The following is an 18,895-nucleotide window of genomic DNA, read 5'->3' as shown; positions in this document are numbered from 1 at the left end:
CCAAACAGCAAGTGTGTGACCGAGGAACCCAGTGACTCCGGCGTGCTCTGCACTAGTTAGTTCATTCCAGGGCACTGGCAGTTTCACCCACTAGTGCTTTTGTACCATCAGTGCAAATGCTGTCACAGCCCCAAAGGCCAAGGACATGGTTATGGAGACAGTTCCGACCCTTTGGACTTGCTGCAGGGGGCTCAAGGCTTCCCTGGGTGGGCCATTCATACCCCCATCTGATGGGCTGGAAGACTTAACTCACACCATCAACGAGAGCAGGTCATTTTCTTCCCAAGTACCTGGAGTTTACTTTAAGGTGGAAGCTCGTAAGTGAACCAAGAATCAGAATTTACCGTCAGGAGAAGCCAGTGTACAGCTTAACTCGGTTTTTCTTGGATATTCTGGAAAACTTGCTTTGGGAGATGTTAAGCTTTAGATGAGAAAAAAAAAGTCACTTCCCCGGGGAGTATTTCAATGTGGCTTTGATAAGGTAAAACAACATTACATGAGAATCAGTGTGAAGTGTTATAGAACTCTGGGATGACTGTATATGCTAAATGCCTATAAGTATGTTTACGTCCAACTGTAAAAGCAGCTACACATTGAATGAACAGAAACACTTACAGAAAAGGCACTTGACGCTGCATCAAAATGGAGATTATAAAGGCTCCTGAAAGTATCATCTCTTTGAACTCAGGGTTATCCTCAGTATGTAACATGGTCATAAAGGAAAACACTTTAAAAATACAAACAAGGGCTTAAAGATGTGGAATTTCAAACAGTAACATACACTTGATTTTGAATTTAAAAGATAAATATTCGATTTATCTTGAATAATAGCACAATATTCTTGTGCTATTATTCACGATAAGGCTTTCCAAAGAAATCTTTCGAATTCATTCGTGCGGCTTTAAATCAACCTTGAAAATCAGTTAATGTCCCTAGCACCCTAAAAGCAGTGTATTAAGGGGAGAAAAAACCCAAATATTCTGTTGCAGATGAAAAAGTAATGAGCAGACTCTATACTAAGCCCTTCAGTCCCCTGTGCTATCTGGTTCTCATGCCAGCTCTTTGGACGCTGTTGTCTGTCACCAGATGTCGGTCTGTTCTGGGTCTGGAGGTAAGGGGACAGAAGTGACCTGAGCAGGAGAATGGAGAGTAGAGTGGGCTGCTCCCTGATGCAGACCCAGAGGGACTGTGTAATGTTTCCTGCCTCAGCGCCTGTCCCTGCCCCAGCTCGCTGTACCAACCCCAAAGACCTCACTGCCGGGAGAAGAAGATATACAGCTCTGGGGTGATGTGGTCTCAGGCCACGGCTGGAAACATTAGGATTTATATATGCCTTTTACACGTACGCAGTGAAAACAACTCACTGACACAGCCGGGAACAACAATCTTTGAAGCCTCGATGTTTTCATCTCTAACATATATGGTCCAGATGAGTCACCTCTGGATTCCCTTCCAGACTTCAGACTCCATAATTCAATCTGAGGAAGGCCGATAGATCTGGGTGTAAATTCTGACTCTGCCAACGTGTGCCTCTCAGCAAGTCACTGAACCTGCGTGAGGCTCCCATTTCCTGATCTGCGACGTGACACGAAGTCCCCTGTCTTAGAGAGCGGTTTCGGGGTGATGATGGAGATGAGCACCCAGGACAGGGCTCGGTGCTTGCCATCCATTCAACACGCAAGGACTGTGAGACAACCTCTCTGTGGGCCAGGGCACCTGAGCTTGGCCTGCTTCATCTAATTCAAGGAAAGAATGTTCAACAGATCTCTGCGCAGATCTTTCCCAAAGAGGCCTAAATATCATTTCAACCTTATTTTTGAAGAATTCATTAGGTTTTTGTACAAGATAGGCATTGCAAGATGGCATTTATCAGAAGCATTAGGGTTACATTTTTGCTAGTTAGAGACATAAGTTTCCTTCCCTACATTTCCCAGGATACCTGACGCCTAATGTCGATCTCTTTGCTCTTTAATCACTTAGTCACCATGGCCTCAGAGCCGAAGCATAACATTTAAATCAAGCGCTATTTGCTGAAAGAAATCAAGCTTTAGAGCGAGATATCAGGTCCCTGGACCACACCATGGTGTGCTCATCAAAAGTATTAACCGCCCTCGGGTTTGCTGTAGCTTAGCGGTGAGGTCATGGGCATTATCTGAGGACTTATGCTTTTCCGACCCTGATATAATCTACTTCATCATTTTCATCTGTACCTTCTGGCTACGTGGAGAACTCTACTTGAACACTATCTTGCTCCGGAAGCCTCATGAGCCAACTAACCATGATACTTCGGTGTTTATAAATGCTCTGTTCTTTTTCTTAAGCTGGACAAAGTAATATTAAGAAAACGTTCCCATGATCCCGTCATTGTCCCTAATGGGGTGAGAGGATAGTATGGCTCAGACCCCAGCTCTTGGTCTTCACTGATTTGCACAACAAGATGGACTTGTTCTCTGATTTAAATATCAGCAACTGCATCAGGGTGATTCTGACACTGAAGAAGCAAGTATTAGAATGAGGACAGGCTCCCTGAGAACAGTGTGCCGTCCTTTTACCCGCTAGCATGCCTTTTAGGACACAGGGGCGCTAACATGTGTGCGCAGGACTGCTCAGATCAATGGAGCTTATTCAGCTAGTTTACTAGACACGTTGACAGAAGTGAGCAGTACGGACCATCTTGTGGACCAGAGGCGAGTGAGAGGCAGTATATTCATGAACTGATTTCAACGTGGAGCTGCATGGAGGGCCTTCTGACCTATTAACAAAACAGTCAGGTTTCTCTGTTTTCAGAAGCATGGGGGAGTAGAAAACACATCACAGAATTAGGAAATTAAAGAGACCTTCTTCAAATCCTATATGCTACTTAATAGCTGAATGACTCTGATCAAATTAACCTAACTTTACCAAATCTTTTCTCCTTTCAAACATGCAGAATGATAGTATCACAGCAGAGTTGCCATGAGATTACAGATAATATACGGAAAGTACCTAGCCTGGTGCTTGGAACAGAGTGATGCGTAGCAATGATAACAACCATAATTAATAATAATAATGTCAACACAGAGAGATAATAAGGGGTTATATTAAGCAGATCGATTTCATATGGCTGATTAATTTAAAATGGGGAAATCATCTTATTCTTGATAAATATAATCTTCTTTCATGGAACACGTTTCGAAACATGAGGGTGACTGGGGAAGCGATGACGGGCCGAGCGTCCATCCTGGAGAGAGTCTGGAATGGCGGTGGAGAGCGCACAACAGGAGAAGCAGTGCTGGGTTCCAGCTGCCGCTCTTGGTTCCGCTCGAAACAGGATGGCCAACAAGCGCTTACAATGAAAGGGCGGGTCCAGGTGCACTCTGGGTTCTCCTTCAGCCCCCATTCTCCAGGATTTCGGCTCACAAATGCAGTACAGTTGACGTGTAAACTTACTCTGCCAAAATTATCTCCATTCTTCCCCCCAAAGACCATGGAAGACAACAAAGGAAGAATACTGCTAATTGCTTTTGAACCTTAACTTTCACATTTACTACCTTGTAACCTGTAAGGAAATTCATCTTAACTTTTAGGAAAACGCCTTCGTTCTACTATAATCTCATTATTTAAAACTATTTGTGTAATCTTATTTTCGGGGGTTTTTAATTTCATAATAAAACTCCAGCTGAGTTGAAATTGAGCATGCATGCTCCTAGCCCAAGGAAGAATCCTGTGTAGCGAACAAAGTTTAAACCCACCAAGCCCGTTTAAAAGCAGAAATCAAAAGAGCTGGGAAGAGAAGTAACAGGGGCAGTGAGCAAAGTGCAGAGAAGCATGAAGTCAGGGTCTGTGGGGTGGAGCTGCCAGGCCCCTCAGGTCACACACACACACAGCAGGTACACGGGAGCCCCCGGTCCCTTGTTCTGAGGGATGAACCAGGAAACCTGACTTTGATCCCACACATGGAGGAAGCCGAACAGCCCCATGGCATCACAGGAGTCTTGGAAACCCCACAAGGCAAGAGTCTCCCTTTTACACCACTCTCTGGAGAGTCAGTCGGGACTGGCAACCATCATAAAGGTTTTCAGGGCTGTGAACACGAGGCGATGGATTTCTACAGGCTGGAGATGAGAGGTTTGGGGCCAATCTGCCAACACGTCCCATTCCCAACGAATCTCTAAGGAACAGCGATCTCAGGGTCAGCTATCGGGGTGGGTCTTTAGCCTAGAACAGATGATGACAAGGTCCTAGTTTCATCGACACATCATGTTATATTACTGTTTATTTTTCATCATCATTTTAAATTCATGGTTTTCAATTTCTTTAAAATCCTCTGCCTCTTGGAAGACCACAAGATTTACCCCAGAGAACCCCATCAGCCCTGGTCTTATTATAAGTATCTCCGTTCATCTCGTTTCTGTTATTTAAGACAAAGACCCAAGTCACGCACATTTCCCAGGCAGTAATTGTGCGTTCCTGTTTGCAGGCTTACTGTGACATGGAAACAGCTGGAGGTGGGTGGACAATTATTCAGCGACGTGAAGATGGCAGTGTTGATTTTCAGAGGACTTGGAAAGAATATAAAGTGGTATGAATACTCTTTAAACCATCTGAAAATAATTTTCTTTGCGAAAACTAACTTTGAGAATGTGCAGGAACTTTACCACAAATCTAAAACTAACCAATGACTTTTGATCATTTTTTTTAACCAAAGGGTTCTTTTTAACTGGTGTTTCAGTCTCCCCGTTAAAGAATGGTCCTGCTGCCAATGTAATGTAAACTATATATCAAAACAAAGGCATGCGAAAGTTAAGCTTATTTTTAATGGTGGGCTCAGCATTTTTTGGTAAACTGTTTCATCGTGTTTCACACGTCTGTAAACTGAGATGTTTATGATATTGGTGGTTCCCCAAGTCGTTCTAATTATCCCAATACTAATTTCCTTCTGGTAACAGCTTAGTTTCCTAAAACTGACCTTTTAAAAATCTTTCTTATATGGAAGACGGGACGGGAAGGGATTTCTGTTGAATATTGAATGGTTATTCCGTGTTAAGTTGATGGACTATTGATTTCAAATACATGAAGAAAAAATAAATGAAGTAAGTGAATTTTACAACTTCGATTTCAGGGATTTGGGAACCCTTCAGGCGAACACTGGCTGGGAAATGAGTTTGTTTCACAAGTGACTAATCAGAAACGCTACGTGCTTAAAATACACCTGAAAGACTGGGAAGGGAATGAGGCTTACTCGTTGTACGACCATTTCTATCTCTCAAGCGAAGAACTCAATTACAGGTAAGGAAATTATATGTCACTGAAAAAGTTAAAGGACTTGCTGGGTGATGACTCCAGAAAGTCAGAACCCCATTGTATTAACCAGAATCTAAATTACTCATAGGCTACCTTAAGGGGGAAAAACATCTTGTTTCTTAGAGCTCTTTGCCGCCTTTAGGTAAGCTGCTCTAGTTTCAACATTCGAACTTTAATTTCGACAATATAAGGAAGGCTTCATGAGGACAGAATTTTGCCTGTTGTGTCTGCTGTGTAGCCTCAGGGCACAGGTGAACCCTGTGTGGCAGATAATGGGTCTTTAACAACTGTTTGTAGAACAGGTGAATGTTGTGTCCCTATAAAATGCCATGCCAATACCACAACAGATGTATACCCATGACTATACTGTTTTCTTCCAGAAGGTTTTAAAAGTTAAATCTATCTTTTTGAAGTTTAGACATATTCAACTGTTATGTTCCATCCCAAAGTCAGGATGAGTTGCCAAGTTCAAAAGAGGAAGGATTAGGTGGGCAGTAGGTAGCCAGACCCTCTGCCCTCTGCTATAGGAAGATCATCTGATTCACAGCACTGCCTCAGTATTTACCTACCTCCTCCCACCCACTGGACACAGCTAATCTTGAATGTTCCAAGAAAAGCACAGGCAATTTTGACTGGGACTTTACTCTTTGGCTCTAAAGCGCCCAGAGAGTAGAGACAGAGCAAAGGGATCTCTACAACCTGCTGTGCCAGGCAAGGGCAGTAGGCACGTGCACCTGTGCTTTACAGGGAGAGGGGCTCAGACGTGCGTGTCGACGGCGGCGCAGAGCAGGGCGATGGGGGGCCTGGTGGCCACACGGGAATTGGTCTGAGAAGGCACAACACAAGGGTTCAGGCACCAACACACCCTGAGGGAGTCTAGAGGGCTCGGACTGGTGGTGTTTGGGGGTGTTGGTGATCATGGAGCACACGTTATGAAACACCAACTCTGAAGTCAGAAATAAACAAGCGAAGTTCCATAGGAACGTCACAGGAGACAGGCGTCAACTGGCCTGCCGTCCCGTCTAAATCCCACTGATGCCCGACTCAGACCCTCTGCTCAACAGAAATTCCAAGATCTGAGTAGTTTGGGAACAACCCACGATTTCGAAATCCTTGAGCTGGCTTCCTTGGGGAGGCGCGCGATGGACAGCACGAAAAAACGGGCCGAAAGCCAGCTTGCTGACAGCCACCTGAGAACTGCACAATGTCCAGTGTCCTGCTTTATAAACAGTGGCCCAAAATTAGTAAGCATGTTTTGAAAACATAATGTACGACAAGCTTCGACATGACTTTTAAGAAGTCAGTGAAACAGCCCATCAGCTCTCATTACAGAAAGAGCCGGCTGTCCAGGGTGGACGGGAACTCAGATGAATGAAGAGATAGGTGTTGGGGCCTCACTGCAGCCCAAAGTTGACTCCACAGATCAAAACTTCAATGAATTTTTAGACATGAGTGGTTGGTCATTGTTTGACCTCCAAGCTAAATATTTTTTCAACTGGCAACAGTTAGGAATCTACAACACAGGAATTAAAAAAAAAAAAAAGCACACACAAAAATTAAGGATTAGACTGTTTATATAAGAAGATTTTACAATATGGGTCATTACCCTTGTATGCTGACATTATAAAAATATTTTAAACAGCGATGGTTCTTAACAGATATTTCCTTTAGCAATGCAATCAATTTTTGGATATGCCATTTTAAAAAGCACACAGTTGTTTAAAGCTCAGTTTAATTTACTTGGCAGTATAAAACAGATACTACACTGAAAAAATTATTATCCTAATAAAACATGTCAATGTGATAAGAAAACTGGGATGTGACTAAAACAATAACTAGAGATGTTTCAGAATGCCAATTGTATGTAGCAGCTAAGTTGTTTTTCACTAAAGGAATTTTTTCCCAAATGTAGGAAAACTGAAAAAATACACGTTACAAGAAGGGATAAATGCATCAATAGAGTATGATTATTTTTACTAAAACTAAAAACTACTTGTATATTAAACCTTAAGAATTGGTCACTTTTCACAAACATTCTTGCAATTCTATACAAACACTGAGATTTAATTATTAAATATTGGCATTACGTCTCCTTTCACTCTACTGTGATGTAAAAGCAATGGGTACCAATTTAAAGTAATTCCAAGAACGTGGCTATTCTTAACAATCAAATTTTACAAGAAGGCAACTTTAAAACACTGGGCCAGACTCCCCTGGTGGCACAGTGGTTAAGAATCCGCCTGACAGTGCAGGGGACATGGGTTCGATCCCTGGTCCAGGAAGATCCCACATGCTGCAGAGCGACTAAGCCCGTGCCCCACAACTACTGAGACTGCACTCTAGAGCCCACGAGCCACAACTACTGAAACCCACGCTCCCTAGAACCTGTGTGCCACAACTACTGAGACTGCGCTCTAGAGCCCACGAGCCACAACTACTGAGCCCACGTGCCACAACTACTGAGCCTGCATGCTGCAACTACTGAAGCCTGCGTACCTAGAGCCCGTGCTCCACAACAAGAGAAGCCACCTCAATGAGAAGCCCACGCACTGCAACCAAGAGTAGCCCCCGCTCAGCGCAACTAGAGAAAGCCCACGCGCAGCAGTGAAGACCCAACGCAGCCACAAAATAAAAATAAAAAATAAAATAAAACAACGGGCCACACGGCAGAAGGATCTAAAAAGATACAACTTTTCTCACAGAGACTCATAAAACATAGTATTCTCCCTTCTTTTGCTTTGGGGAAATTTAATGCGTTCCAGTAGAACTGAGATTGTTCAAAGGAGACAGGAGAGTTCAAAGGAGGAAAAGCACGGGGAGTAGTTCATCTCAACCCTACCTACGATTAATGAGAAGGGCCTGGACAGAAATTAAAGTGTTTCAAAATCCCAAGGGTGAGCAGAACTTACAGGAAGGCCTTGCAGCAGGTATGCAGAGGCTGTCCTAGGGCCCAGGGTCATTTTTGAAGCATGAGGATAACCCTGAAATTCAGAAATTCGATCAACGCCTGTGATGAGGCTTCCAGAGCTACAGTACTACAAACAAAAATCTGAGTTACCAACACAAACGTTACTCAGGACCAGCGCTTTATGGAACTCATTGGATATGCCCCCGTGCCCCCCTTTTCACAAGTGCCTCCTCGATAACCAAGCGCCCCTGTGAAGGGGCACAGCAGCGTGGAGCCCTAACGGAGGTGCAGTCCCAGCTGCTGCCAGTCCCAGCTCCACCACTTACAGCACGTGGCTGTGGACGAGCTCCCACCTCCGAACCGAACCTTACGATCTTACGTGTAAGAGGGGGGTGGCGCCTGCCTCTCAGGGCCGGTCTGGGCATTCCATGCACGGGCCCGGGACAGTGAGTGGCACAGGCGGGTCAGAGACACGCCCCTGGGGAACCTTTCCTCTCAGCTCCACCTTCTGCTCCAGCATGAATTCCAGGAAATCCTATTCCCTCCCAGATAGCTGTTAGCAAATGTGAGCAGGTGTTCCCGAGATGAGCGGCGGCGGCGGCGCTTAAAGTACGGCAGAAGGGTCCCTGGGATGGGGAGACCGCACGCCCCAGGTCTCCACGCTCCAAGCGCCACACTGTGACATGGAGCTCGACACAGGCACCCGCGTCCCCTGGACCCTGCTCCGAGCTCCGGAGCCTGTCTGCCTGGGGCTCTCCTGGAGTCGGGCTCACAGACCTGCCCCTGCCCTTCTCCCCTCCCCCTTGGCAGGCACAGTGCTGGGGCGAGCCAGACTTCTGCAATCTTCTAAAAGCCTGGGCTATTATCTAGGGTCTAACTTAATAGTACGCTTATTCTTTCTCAATGTCTGGCAGGTTTATTATAATACTATTCAGAAACAAGGCAAAGCAGCCACAAGGATTTGTTTTTCCACACAGTTCTCTAGATTTCTACTTCACATTCAGTGGTCATCCCTTGTTGTCTGCTGTCCTCCCCACACCCACCAGTCATCCTGGATTCTCATTTCTACAAGAGATGGATGACGCCTGGAGACTTGGAAAGAGGATCCCATCACGATGTATTTTCCCCTCTTCTGTTTACCTGAAAGCAGCAGGAAAATAAATGACAGGGCCCCCAAGTCCCCGCTGATGCCTGTGCAAGTGATATGCGTTGAAGGCTTCATGAAAACATTCCTCTTTGCCTAAGGATTTGATGATAAGTTGGTTCCTGTTTATACCAGTGCAAAAACATTTTGTCCAGAGTATGCACTAGTGCACTGAGCAGCATAGCACGTGTTTCTGTAGAATGAAATTCTTCGTTGTAAAAAACTTTCCACTATGATAAATCAACCACCCAAGCCAATTATGTTTTGCCTTTTTTTTTTTTTCTTTGCATGCTTACAGGATTCACCTTAAAGGACTCACAGGGACAGCCGGCAAAATAAGCAGCATAAGCCAACCAGGAAATGATTTTAGCACAAAGGACGCAGACAACGACAAATGTATTTGCAAATGTTCACAAATGCTCACAGGAGGTGGGATGACGTTTCTCTCTTCCTATTTGTATTGGCAAGAAAGGATTTCATAGAGGGAAAGGTTGGCTCTTTGGACTTCAACCTGTGATTGGTGACAATGTCCCAATTTCATAAATAGACTTACTTGCTCAATACAGGGAAACTTGTTTTTCGCTTTTTCAGACTGTTGAGTTTTACACACGAATGTGATATTGAGCTAGAATTGTCAGCAGGCCAACTGTGTCTCCTCAGGACCTACCCCTGGCAAGGAGAGGGGCCGTGTGATACTCAGCAAGCTCTGTGGAGTTTGTGCTGAGTATCAGATGTTGGCACGATGGTTTAATTCCATTTTGCTTTATTAAAAAGGTTAAAAATTAAAAATGGCTACTGAAACAGGGATATAGATTCATCATTATAGAAATGTTTCCAATTAATAACTTATTGTTCAAACAAGGATTTTTCAGTTGTCTTTTTTTTTTAAAGTATTTCATTAATATATAGCAAATACTAATAATGCACAGAAAGCAATTAACCAAGCTCCTCTTCTGTGCATCAAATTAACATGAATGACTGTCCACTTTAAGGCCTTTATTTTCAGGCTCTTCTTGCCTTCGACCTTTCATGTTAGACCTCTTAAAAACAACACACACAAACAAAAAGAGACCACACCCATAAGCAAATGTGATATAACAGTCACTTAATGGCCAGATGAGTTTTCAGAAACATTTCAGAGTTTAGTGACAGGAACCAACTGTTAGAAAACTTATTCTTCTGATTCCTAAAATTTTTAACGTGGAATAACTAAAACCAGTTAATTGTGATTGAGACCAGGAAAAAGTCGGGCAAATGCTGTGGAGTTAGTTCTTAAAAACACCGAAAGGTTGAAATCAGCAACAAAAATTCTGCCAACAGCACAGACGAAATGCAGAGGCAAACAGGAAATTGGCACGGTTTAATTTGTAGAGACCATGAATTGTATCACCAAAAATTCATTCATTACTCACCCAGGAAAACCAGAGGAAAGAGCTGCAGTCAATATATTTTATAAATACGAGGTACTGCATAAACAAGTAAAGGGTCTAAACTTGTCACGTGTTTGTACTGCAGTTAAGAATCATTTACGGACAAAAGGAAGGATTTATTTACAAAAATAATTTGAAACCCAGTAATTTTCAAGTCTTTAAAATGATACTGAGAGAATTAGGCTCCATTAAGAAAATCAGTCCTATGGTTCCTTAGAGAATATATTTCATGTATAAATAGACGTTGGTAACTTAGCTCTTCCCTATTAGCCATACTTACTTCAGTAATTTTTTCACCAGAGAAAGCTATTATGCTGATTGTGTAAAAGCTGCCTGTCTCTCCCATCCCACCACAGTAATCCTTTTTGAAGCCAACCAGGGGAGGGCGGGGAGGGGAGGGAGCACGCCGAATCCTGCTTCCTGTCTGTCATTCCCACACTGAGCCCAGATGTCCACGCAGAGGGTGGCGGTTTTCAGACCACCCGAATGTCAAGAGCTACTCAAGAGAGTATCAGTGCATTAATAACCAAGGAAACAACATATTTACTTACTCAGATCAAGATTTAGGGCTGAGAGTGGAAGTGGAAAGGAGATCGGGGAGAAGAAACGCAGCCCAAGAGAGACAGCAGAGCGGTCCCAACTGTAGAGGTCAGATTCCCAGCCGTGGTCTGGACCACAGATAAACCAGCATAATGACCAGCTAGATTTTTGCATAGACAGTAAATTCTATAGTTGAGTCAGACAACAGGCTCTGGAATGGACATATCTATAAATCCGCAATATTCTTGAATATTTTGAAGGTTTATGAGTCACACACACAAATGTCTTATCAAATCAACATTAATCTGCATCAACCTAAGTCCTGGAGCTGTTACTATCAGGAAACAATTTAGGCACTTGGATGTAATAACGGGTGATCAGAGTTCAGTGTATAAATAATATAATAATTGCATCAGAATACTTTTTAAAGAAATAAAACATGCCCTACCAATACCTGAAACGTTCACATTATTGATTTCTTTTACTAGGTATGGAGAGATCGATAATAGTTATTTTTTTCTGTATTTTAAAATTTTATATAAATGGCATCATACTGTATGTGTCCTTCCAACACAATCTTGCAGAGATTTATCTGGATTAATGCTTGTAGACTGAGGGCATTCCTTCCCCTCCCAAACCCAGGGCCTCTAGGTAAGGGTATTAAAAGCCCAAGCCTGGTCCTTCAGGTGTAGGTGTGGATGCCCACTGCTCCGCCGCTGTGCCATGCAGCGGCCTCCCAGGTCCCCCACTTTACCTTAGTGCACACACCACTATAGCTCTACATTTCCTTTCTGTCTCTGGGACTTAAACGTTTCCTTTTTATCTAGCTCCACTGAGTACTTAAAATTTGGGGTTACGTTTGAAACAAAAAGACCTTTTTTTTTAAAATAAATTTATTGATTGATTGATTTTTGGTTGTGTTGGGTCTTCGTTGCTGCGCACGGGCTTTCTCTAGTTGTGGTGCGCAGGCTTCTCACTGCGGTGGCTTCTCTTGTTGCAGAGCACGGGCTCTAGGCACGTGGGCTCCAGCAGTTATGGCTCGTGGGCTCTAGAGCACAGGTTCAGTAGTTGTGGCACACGGGCTCAGCAGTTGTGGCTCGCAGGCCCTAGAGAGCAGGCTCAGTATTTGTGGCACACGGGCTTAGCTGCTCTGCGGCATCTGGGATCTTCCTGGACCAGGGCCCGAACCCGTGTCCCCTGCATTGGCAGGGGGGGTTCTTAACCACTGCTCCACCAGGGAAGTCCCCAAAAGATATTCTTTGTTAGGCGGAGGGGAGCCTGAAGCAGCCTGGTCCGCCGTGTTGCTGGCGCTGGATGGAAGGTGACCCTGGGCCGATGAGAACCACCCATCGATTCTTCGGGCTCTGACTCTTCCACACTTTCCACTGTCCTGTGGGTCTCCTAGTCACGTCTGTGGGTGACTGGCCCTTCCCCACAGCACAGGGCAAGAGGAGTAAGAAAGCACGTAAAAACATGTGCCTCAGGGGCTACGGTTCCACCAGTGTAGAGGTGGAAAACCACACTGCCACCTGCCAGGGTGGCACCCTCCACTCTCAAGAAGGCCCGCACACACCTGCTTAAAATGAGCAGAATGTGACTCTCGGATTAGCCAGTATTTGTAACTCCGCGGTGAGATAGGGCCACCTGGCTCCTAATTCCTTCTGTGTTTCACTTTCACAGGCTGGTGGTTTGATGCCTGTGGTCCTTCCAACCTGAACGGAATGTACTACCCACAGAGGCAGAACACAAATAAGTTCAATGGTATTAAGTGGTACTACTGGAAAGGGTCCGGCTACTCACTCAAGGCCACGACCATGATGATCCGCCCAGCAGATTTCTAAATGCCTGCGCACACCTGAGGAACAGTGTCTTCCAGTTTTCAAAGACTTAATCCCAAAGCTCTGAAAGACACAGCTGCATGCTGCCTCCCTATCCAGCTCGGACAGACTGCCCACGCTCCAGACTGAGGGGACCCGCGAGCTCCCAGTTAGAGCCCCATCAACGTCACCCCTTAAACCCGCATCACTCAACGAACCGAAGCACAACCCCCAACGAGCCACAGCCTGGCATGGTGACCTGGTAGAACGCCTACGGGAAGATAAATTTAAGCCTGCGAATGAGACTGACAATTTACAGGCTCTGTTGTCACAACCAAGAATGTTATGTGCGAGTCGATCAGTAAATAACTGGAAAACAGAACACTTATGCCATATAGTAGAGATAACCTTGGAACTGCATTCTTCTGAGCACTGTTTATAGACTGTGTAAATATCCATATGTCCTGAATTCAGCACCACTATCATAATTAAAAGGAAGGAACAATTCTCGAAGCCATAAAAATATACTATATATTCAGGGATTTTTATGAGAAGTGGTTATTAGCGGTTTAATATTTGGAGAAGGAAAAACATAGTTAACGCATTTTGACTCCTCCTCTTAGGGGCTTTAAATTTTCATTTTGAGAACAGCATATTTGCATAGGCATTGATAGGTTAGTTTTAAGTTAATGCTCAAATATATATATTTCAAGTTTCTGTGGTGAAAACTTTCAGGATCTCTGAAATTATTAACAGAAACGTGTTCTTTTAGTATATATGAAGATTGTACTATTTTTTTTCAGCCTCGCTGTTAAATATGAAGGGATTTTTAGTAATTAAATATAACTTATTAGGTGAGATGACCGCATTTAACTTTTATGATATTTACAACATTGTAATATGATTCTGAAACAAATGATTGTGCCTTGTGACAAGGAAAATCTTGATTTTTAATGATGAAGAAAATTATACATTTAATTTCATGACAAAGAGGCTTTCCTACCTTTTACTCACTATTCTAATACAAAAGTCTTTTTTCTCTTCTACTAAGACGTATTTTAGGGAAGTAGGCTACAATGTAGTTTGTGGTTGAGAAAACCCTTCCAATTTAAAACACTTACAAAGCTATACTTCTCAAGCTGGATTCACCCTGGAAGTTATTTACAGGAAAAAATAATTTGCGTTAGTAACATTAACTTAAATCTTACTAGAATTAAACCACCAGCAAATTAAAAAAAAAAAAAAGGTGTTCTGGGGCGCAAAACCAAAATCTAATATTTATAGCATATTCAAATGTTTACAGAAAATTTTGAGAGCACAGATTTAAGCTCAGGACTGCAAAACCTTAAACTCCTAGAGTTTTAACTCCGTTTGAAGTTTTCATTGTACAATTAATACTAATGAACATTTGAGTAATGCTTCATAATTTAGAAGCAATTTCTCATATATTCGCTTTTGAGTCAGCTACTAGGAAGCTTAGAGCCAAATTTGCAGCCAGCATTTACCTGTGTCTGTCTTCACCTTACACTGTTCTACCACTATTTTTTTCTTTATTCCATTTTTCTTATCTAATTTATTTTATCCCCACACCCCCCTCCTCTTCCCAGCTTAGTTTTATGACGCTCAGGTGTCGCTGAGTCAACTTACGGACTCTGGGCAAGTCAGGCCCTCTGCTTTTCCACCATGCTGCACTTTCCCAACAAATATATTAATGAGAACATAACCTCCCATCCCAGAACAGCTCCTCTTATTACATGTAAGAAGGCGTCATAAGGTTAGCAGAGGTTGAATTTATACACAGCTTTGTATCAAGCTAAAAAACATCTGATAATAAGAAAATATCACCGCCTCAAAAGAAACAATCAATTTCCATGACATCTCAATGACCACATGACAGACACCGAGGTGGGAAAATGATAATACGGGAAAAATTGGCAACAACACAATTTATATTCACTTGCCCATGTAGGCAGATAAGGTGAGTTTCAAAGACAAACCTCACTATGTTATTCAGAGTTACGTATACTCTCTCGTGACAGCGAGTGGGGGAGAATTTGAGCTTTTACTTTACACTTCAACTCCTTACCAGGTATTTCAAACAAAGAGTCTTGCTGAGAGGAATTTTTTCTCTCCTTAAGAAAACATTTATAAAGTCCAGAGCAAATCAAAACAGCAATCTCAAAAATGAAAACAAAAACAACCCAACAACTAGATAACCACAGCGACTGGAGGACAGAGTTCAACTTCTCACTATGTGATAGCCATATGGCATACTCAAACGATTAAAAAACATGGAGACCACTCACAGATTACACATCATCACTTACCTTTCAGGTATTAATCTTTTGAAAGGATAAAACGTGACAAACCAGTTAACATTTGAAAACAAAAGCCAACTTCTGCACAATCCTGCTTCCAACTAAATCTGAAATTACCTACTTATTAATCTTTAAAAAAATTAGAACCTGGAACTTTCCTATTAAGCATCTGAAATACCTGAAAATCAGTAAAGCTGAAGCTGAGTTTCAGGAAAAACATCAAAACAGAAACACCACATCACAAAGCTAGCAGGCCACAATTTTTATACCTATCACTTCTATCTCTTTTAACAGTAACAGCATTATTTTTTAAGGCAGTAAGCAATATATAATAGTATCTTCTCAAGAATCTAGTCTTTTTTCATTTTTGTTTTTCTCAATCCTGAGGACTTGTATAATTAAATTTTTTGAGATTACATTTCTCACAACTTTTTGAGGAATGTTCTCACATTCTCACATTTATTCTCACAAATAGACAAAATGTGTTAAGTTCTGCAAATATGTCTTTTTAGTTATAGGCATAATTGCTCTTGATTTAATAAAAAAATCTTGAGTGTATATCTATGCTAATAATGACTTCCTGAAAACACCAAATTGTATTTACCACCATAAAATAATATGTGACTTACAGGAGCTGCAGGGAAGTAGTCTGACTCTTCAAACGGTTCCTCGGAAATTCAATGACCCATTTCCAAAGACCACAGTACCTATAAGTGAGAGAAGAAGCAGAACATTTTTTATAGACTTATTAGGCTTTTAGTGGACAATAAACCAGTTTGAAGATACAGCAAAACCAAAATAAACAAAAAAACCCTAGCAGTAACTACATACTACATTGATCCAAAGCACATGTATCTTGAACACCAAAGTGCCATCAGAATCTTCAGGTTACAAAAATGTTACAAATATTAATAAACACTTGTTTAAGAAAATGTCTCCTGATGGCTAGAAGTCTGGGTTATTATCCTAGTGAGGATAACCACCCCGTTTCTAAACATATGAAATATTACGTCTTCCTAAATTCCAGTTTCCAATTTAAGGAGTCATTATAGACAATCCTTAGTAAATAATACAGAATTTTATTAATTTAAAAAAACCCATGTATTAGGAGAAGATAGATCATAAGCCTAAATTCAAAAAGCAAACCTTTTGGTGTGTAACTTTATTTCTATCATTAGCTAATGTTTTTAGGAGAAGTTCTCCACATCCATGTTTGGAAATCCTTCTCACACTTTGGAAGAGTAAAATGTCTCATAAACAAGCTGTCATCATCATCGTTAGAACCCACACATTTTTAAGTAATCAAAACAAGGTTTTCATTTTTAATTCAACATTTGAGATTCTGCACTCATCTCTACTCTATGACCAAACTCCTTGAAAAGCTGTATGTCTCTATGTACCAGTAGAATTGTACAACTAAAATAATCAAGCTGAATTACATAACTCACACTGATCTTTTTATCTGTAATTTCCTTCTTTCCTACATTCAGTAAATCCATTTTTTTTTTTTTGCCCCTAGATTTGCTATGTAAAACTCAAGGGTATTTTTGCTGAATTAGCAGGAATGAGGTCTAAGTCTTCCTTTTTGGTAGTTCCTAAAGTTCAGAACCATCTATGGGCTATCAGTCTGAAATATTTCCTTTTTTATATATTAAATCTAATACCCAAAATGAGACAGCAATGTTTTGTTTCTAAGAAAAAGTGAGCATGACAATGGAATAAAGACAAGAACGGAATACAGAATCTGAATGATCATTCTCAGCACTGGCCCAGATCTTACTTTCAATAGATGTCATTTACTTATTCAACAACTATTTCTTTCTGCTCACTAGCCATTCATCTGTGAACAACTTATTGAGAGCCTACCATGAATAAGAGTCCAAACTGGGTCCTGGAAACCCAAACCCAAACCTAGAAGGGTTTACCCTCTTGCAGGAGGCATGGCAGCAACCAAATGCTGGTTCCTCCAAAGCAGGGCTGTGCAAACCTGTGGTAGGAAGCAAACTAACTCGGGCTAGGAAAACCAAGAAAGGGTCCACAGAGGGGCCGACATTTAAACTGAGTAAAAGCCCATCAGGCAAAGAGAGAGACAGTGGGAAGGGGAGAGGGTATTCCGGCAGAGGGAGAATACCACGGGCCAAGCCAGGATTAAAGTAGCTTCTTTTTTTTTGGCTGCAGTGGAGGGAGCTTTGGAAGAAGTGGTAAGAAAATAGGGTTGGCTGACTGCATATGGTAGGGAAGGTATGATAATATACCCTGTCCTACCCCTGTGTGCTGACGACATCAGTGCAAGCACAACTGTTGGGCAGGAGAATCCGAAGACAAGCCAGAAAAGACAGGACAAACAGCTCCATGGGCACTGGGCCCAAGATGATATAGAGAGCCGGAAAGCAATGAGTTGGGTTCTCAGGGACCCTGTTCAATCTTCAATAGATTTGTGTGTAGACAAGCATTTTGTCATTGAAGTCCCTTTTTGTTTCCCCCTGATTTTTACTGCCTAACAAACATTACAAAAAAACAAAACAAAACAAAAAAACCTTACCTTAATAAGTCCAATGAAAGAAGGTACTAGAAAATTGCTAACTCTACACTGAAATCATGTTTGTACACACAGCAAACATGGTTGATGGGTGGTTAAAATAACCCATTGAAGTAACAGTGTTTACCTTACTCTTATCAGTCGATGTATGTTATCATTTACAGAAGACACACTAGTTCCCTACAAACTCATGTGATTAGCCCAGGAAGTAAACTGTGGAAAGTTTCAAAATCAGGTTCACTTCAAGACATGAGGCATGTGGAAGACTAGTATAGTGAGAAACACAACGTAGTAGTGAGAGAATCCAGGAAACCAGTCTTAAAAATGGCTGTGGCATTTGAGTTCAAATGTAAGCCACATTAAAATATCAACTGAATTTAAACAATCTCTTGGAGAAAATGTATGTTCTCTGAACTTGTCCACTTCTAAATGTTATAAAAATAAAACCGTAAGGCATCTACAGTAGCATTTTGGAAAGTAAATTAATAAATTTAATTTATGTAGGCATCCCAGGAATGAGTATTGTACAGAGATAGCAAAAAACACTAATTTGATTGTAATGAAATCATCAAATCAGAAATAGAGTGTAAATTTTTTTGCTTTAGTTCTTTCATTTAGCTAGACTTATCTTTACCTTACTAGAGTGTTCAAAATAGGGAAAATCTACTCTGCAAGATGGCAGTTAAGGCTGCAAGTGTAGTTAAAAATAAAAGGTTAACCTGAGATATTTATCATAATATACGTGATAGAATGAAAATAACTGAGAAGCTATATAAAGCAAGGAATGGGGTTGCATGAATACAGAGGATCAAATCCCATGTGGATAGCCCTTAAAATGAGGGCTGAGTTATTTCAGCATCCACTGCAAATGAATATGATATTTTTGGCATTGTAAAATTATCACTCATAAAACTTG

The 18,895-nt window shown here is 41.9% G+C and overlaps 2 protein-coding genes across 4 annotated transcripts in view; one reads left to right on the top strand and one right to left on the bottom strand.

The window, feature by feature from the left end:
* Nucleotides 1-13,631, top strand: part of ANGPT2 (angiopoietin 2) — a 54,007-nt gene extending 40,376 nt beyond the window's left edge. For both annotated transcript variants that reach the window (XM_012537141.3, XM_004280911.3), the window contains exons 6-9: nt 4,460-4,561; nt 5,102-5,268; nt 9,634-9,764; nt 12,986-13,631. In XM_012537141.3, the coding sequence (XP_012392595.1) occupies nt 4,460-4,561; nt 5,102-5,268; nt 9,634-9,764; nt 12,986-13,146 (561 nt within the window). In that variant the 3' untranslated portion in view covers nt 13,147-13,631. The remainder of the gene's footprint in view (nt 1-4,459; nt 4,562-5,101; nt 5,269-9,633; nt 9,765-12,985) is intronic.
* Nucleotides 1-18,895, bottom strand: part of MCPH1 (microcephalin 1) — a 234,346-nt gene that overhangs the window by 117,607 nt on the left and 97,844 nt on the right. For both annotated transcript variants that reach the window (XM_049704259.1, XM_033407787.2), the window contains one exon: nt 16,070-16,147. The gene's annotated coding sequence lies outside the window, so the exon portion shown is untranslated. The remainder of the gene's footprint in view (nt 1-16,069; nt 16,148-18,895) is intronic.

The sequence above is a fragment of the Orcinus orca genome, chromosome 21 (genome assembly GCF_937001465.1).
Source record: "Orcinus orca chromosome 21, mOrcOrc1.1, whole genome shotgun sequence".
NCBI lineage: Eukaryota > Metazoa > Chordata > Mammalia > Artiodactyla > Delphinidae > Orcinus > Orcinus orca.
This window is presented reverse-complemented; position numbering and strand designations above follow the sequence as displayed.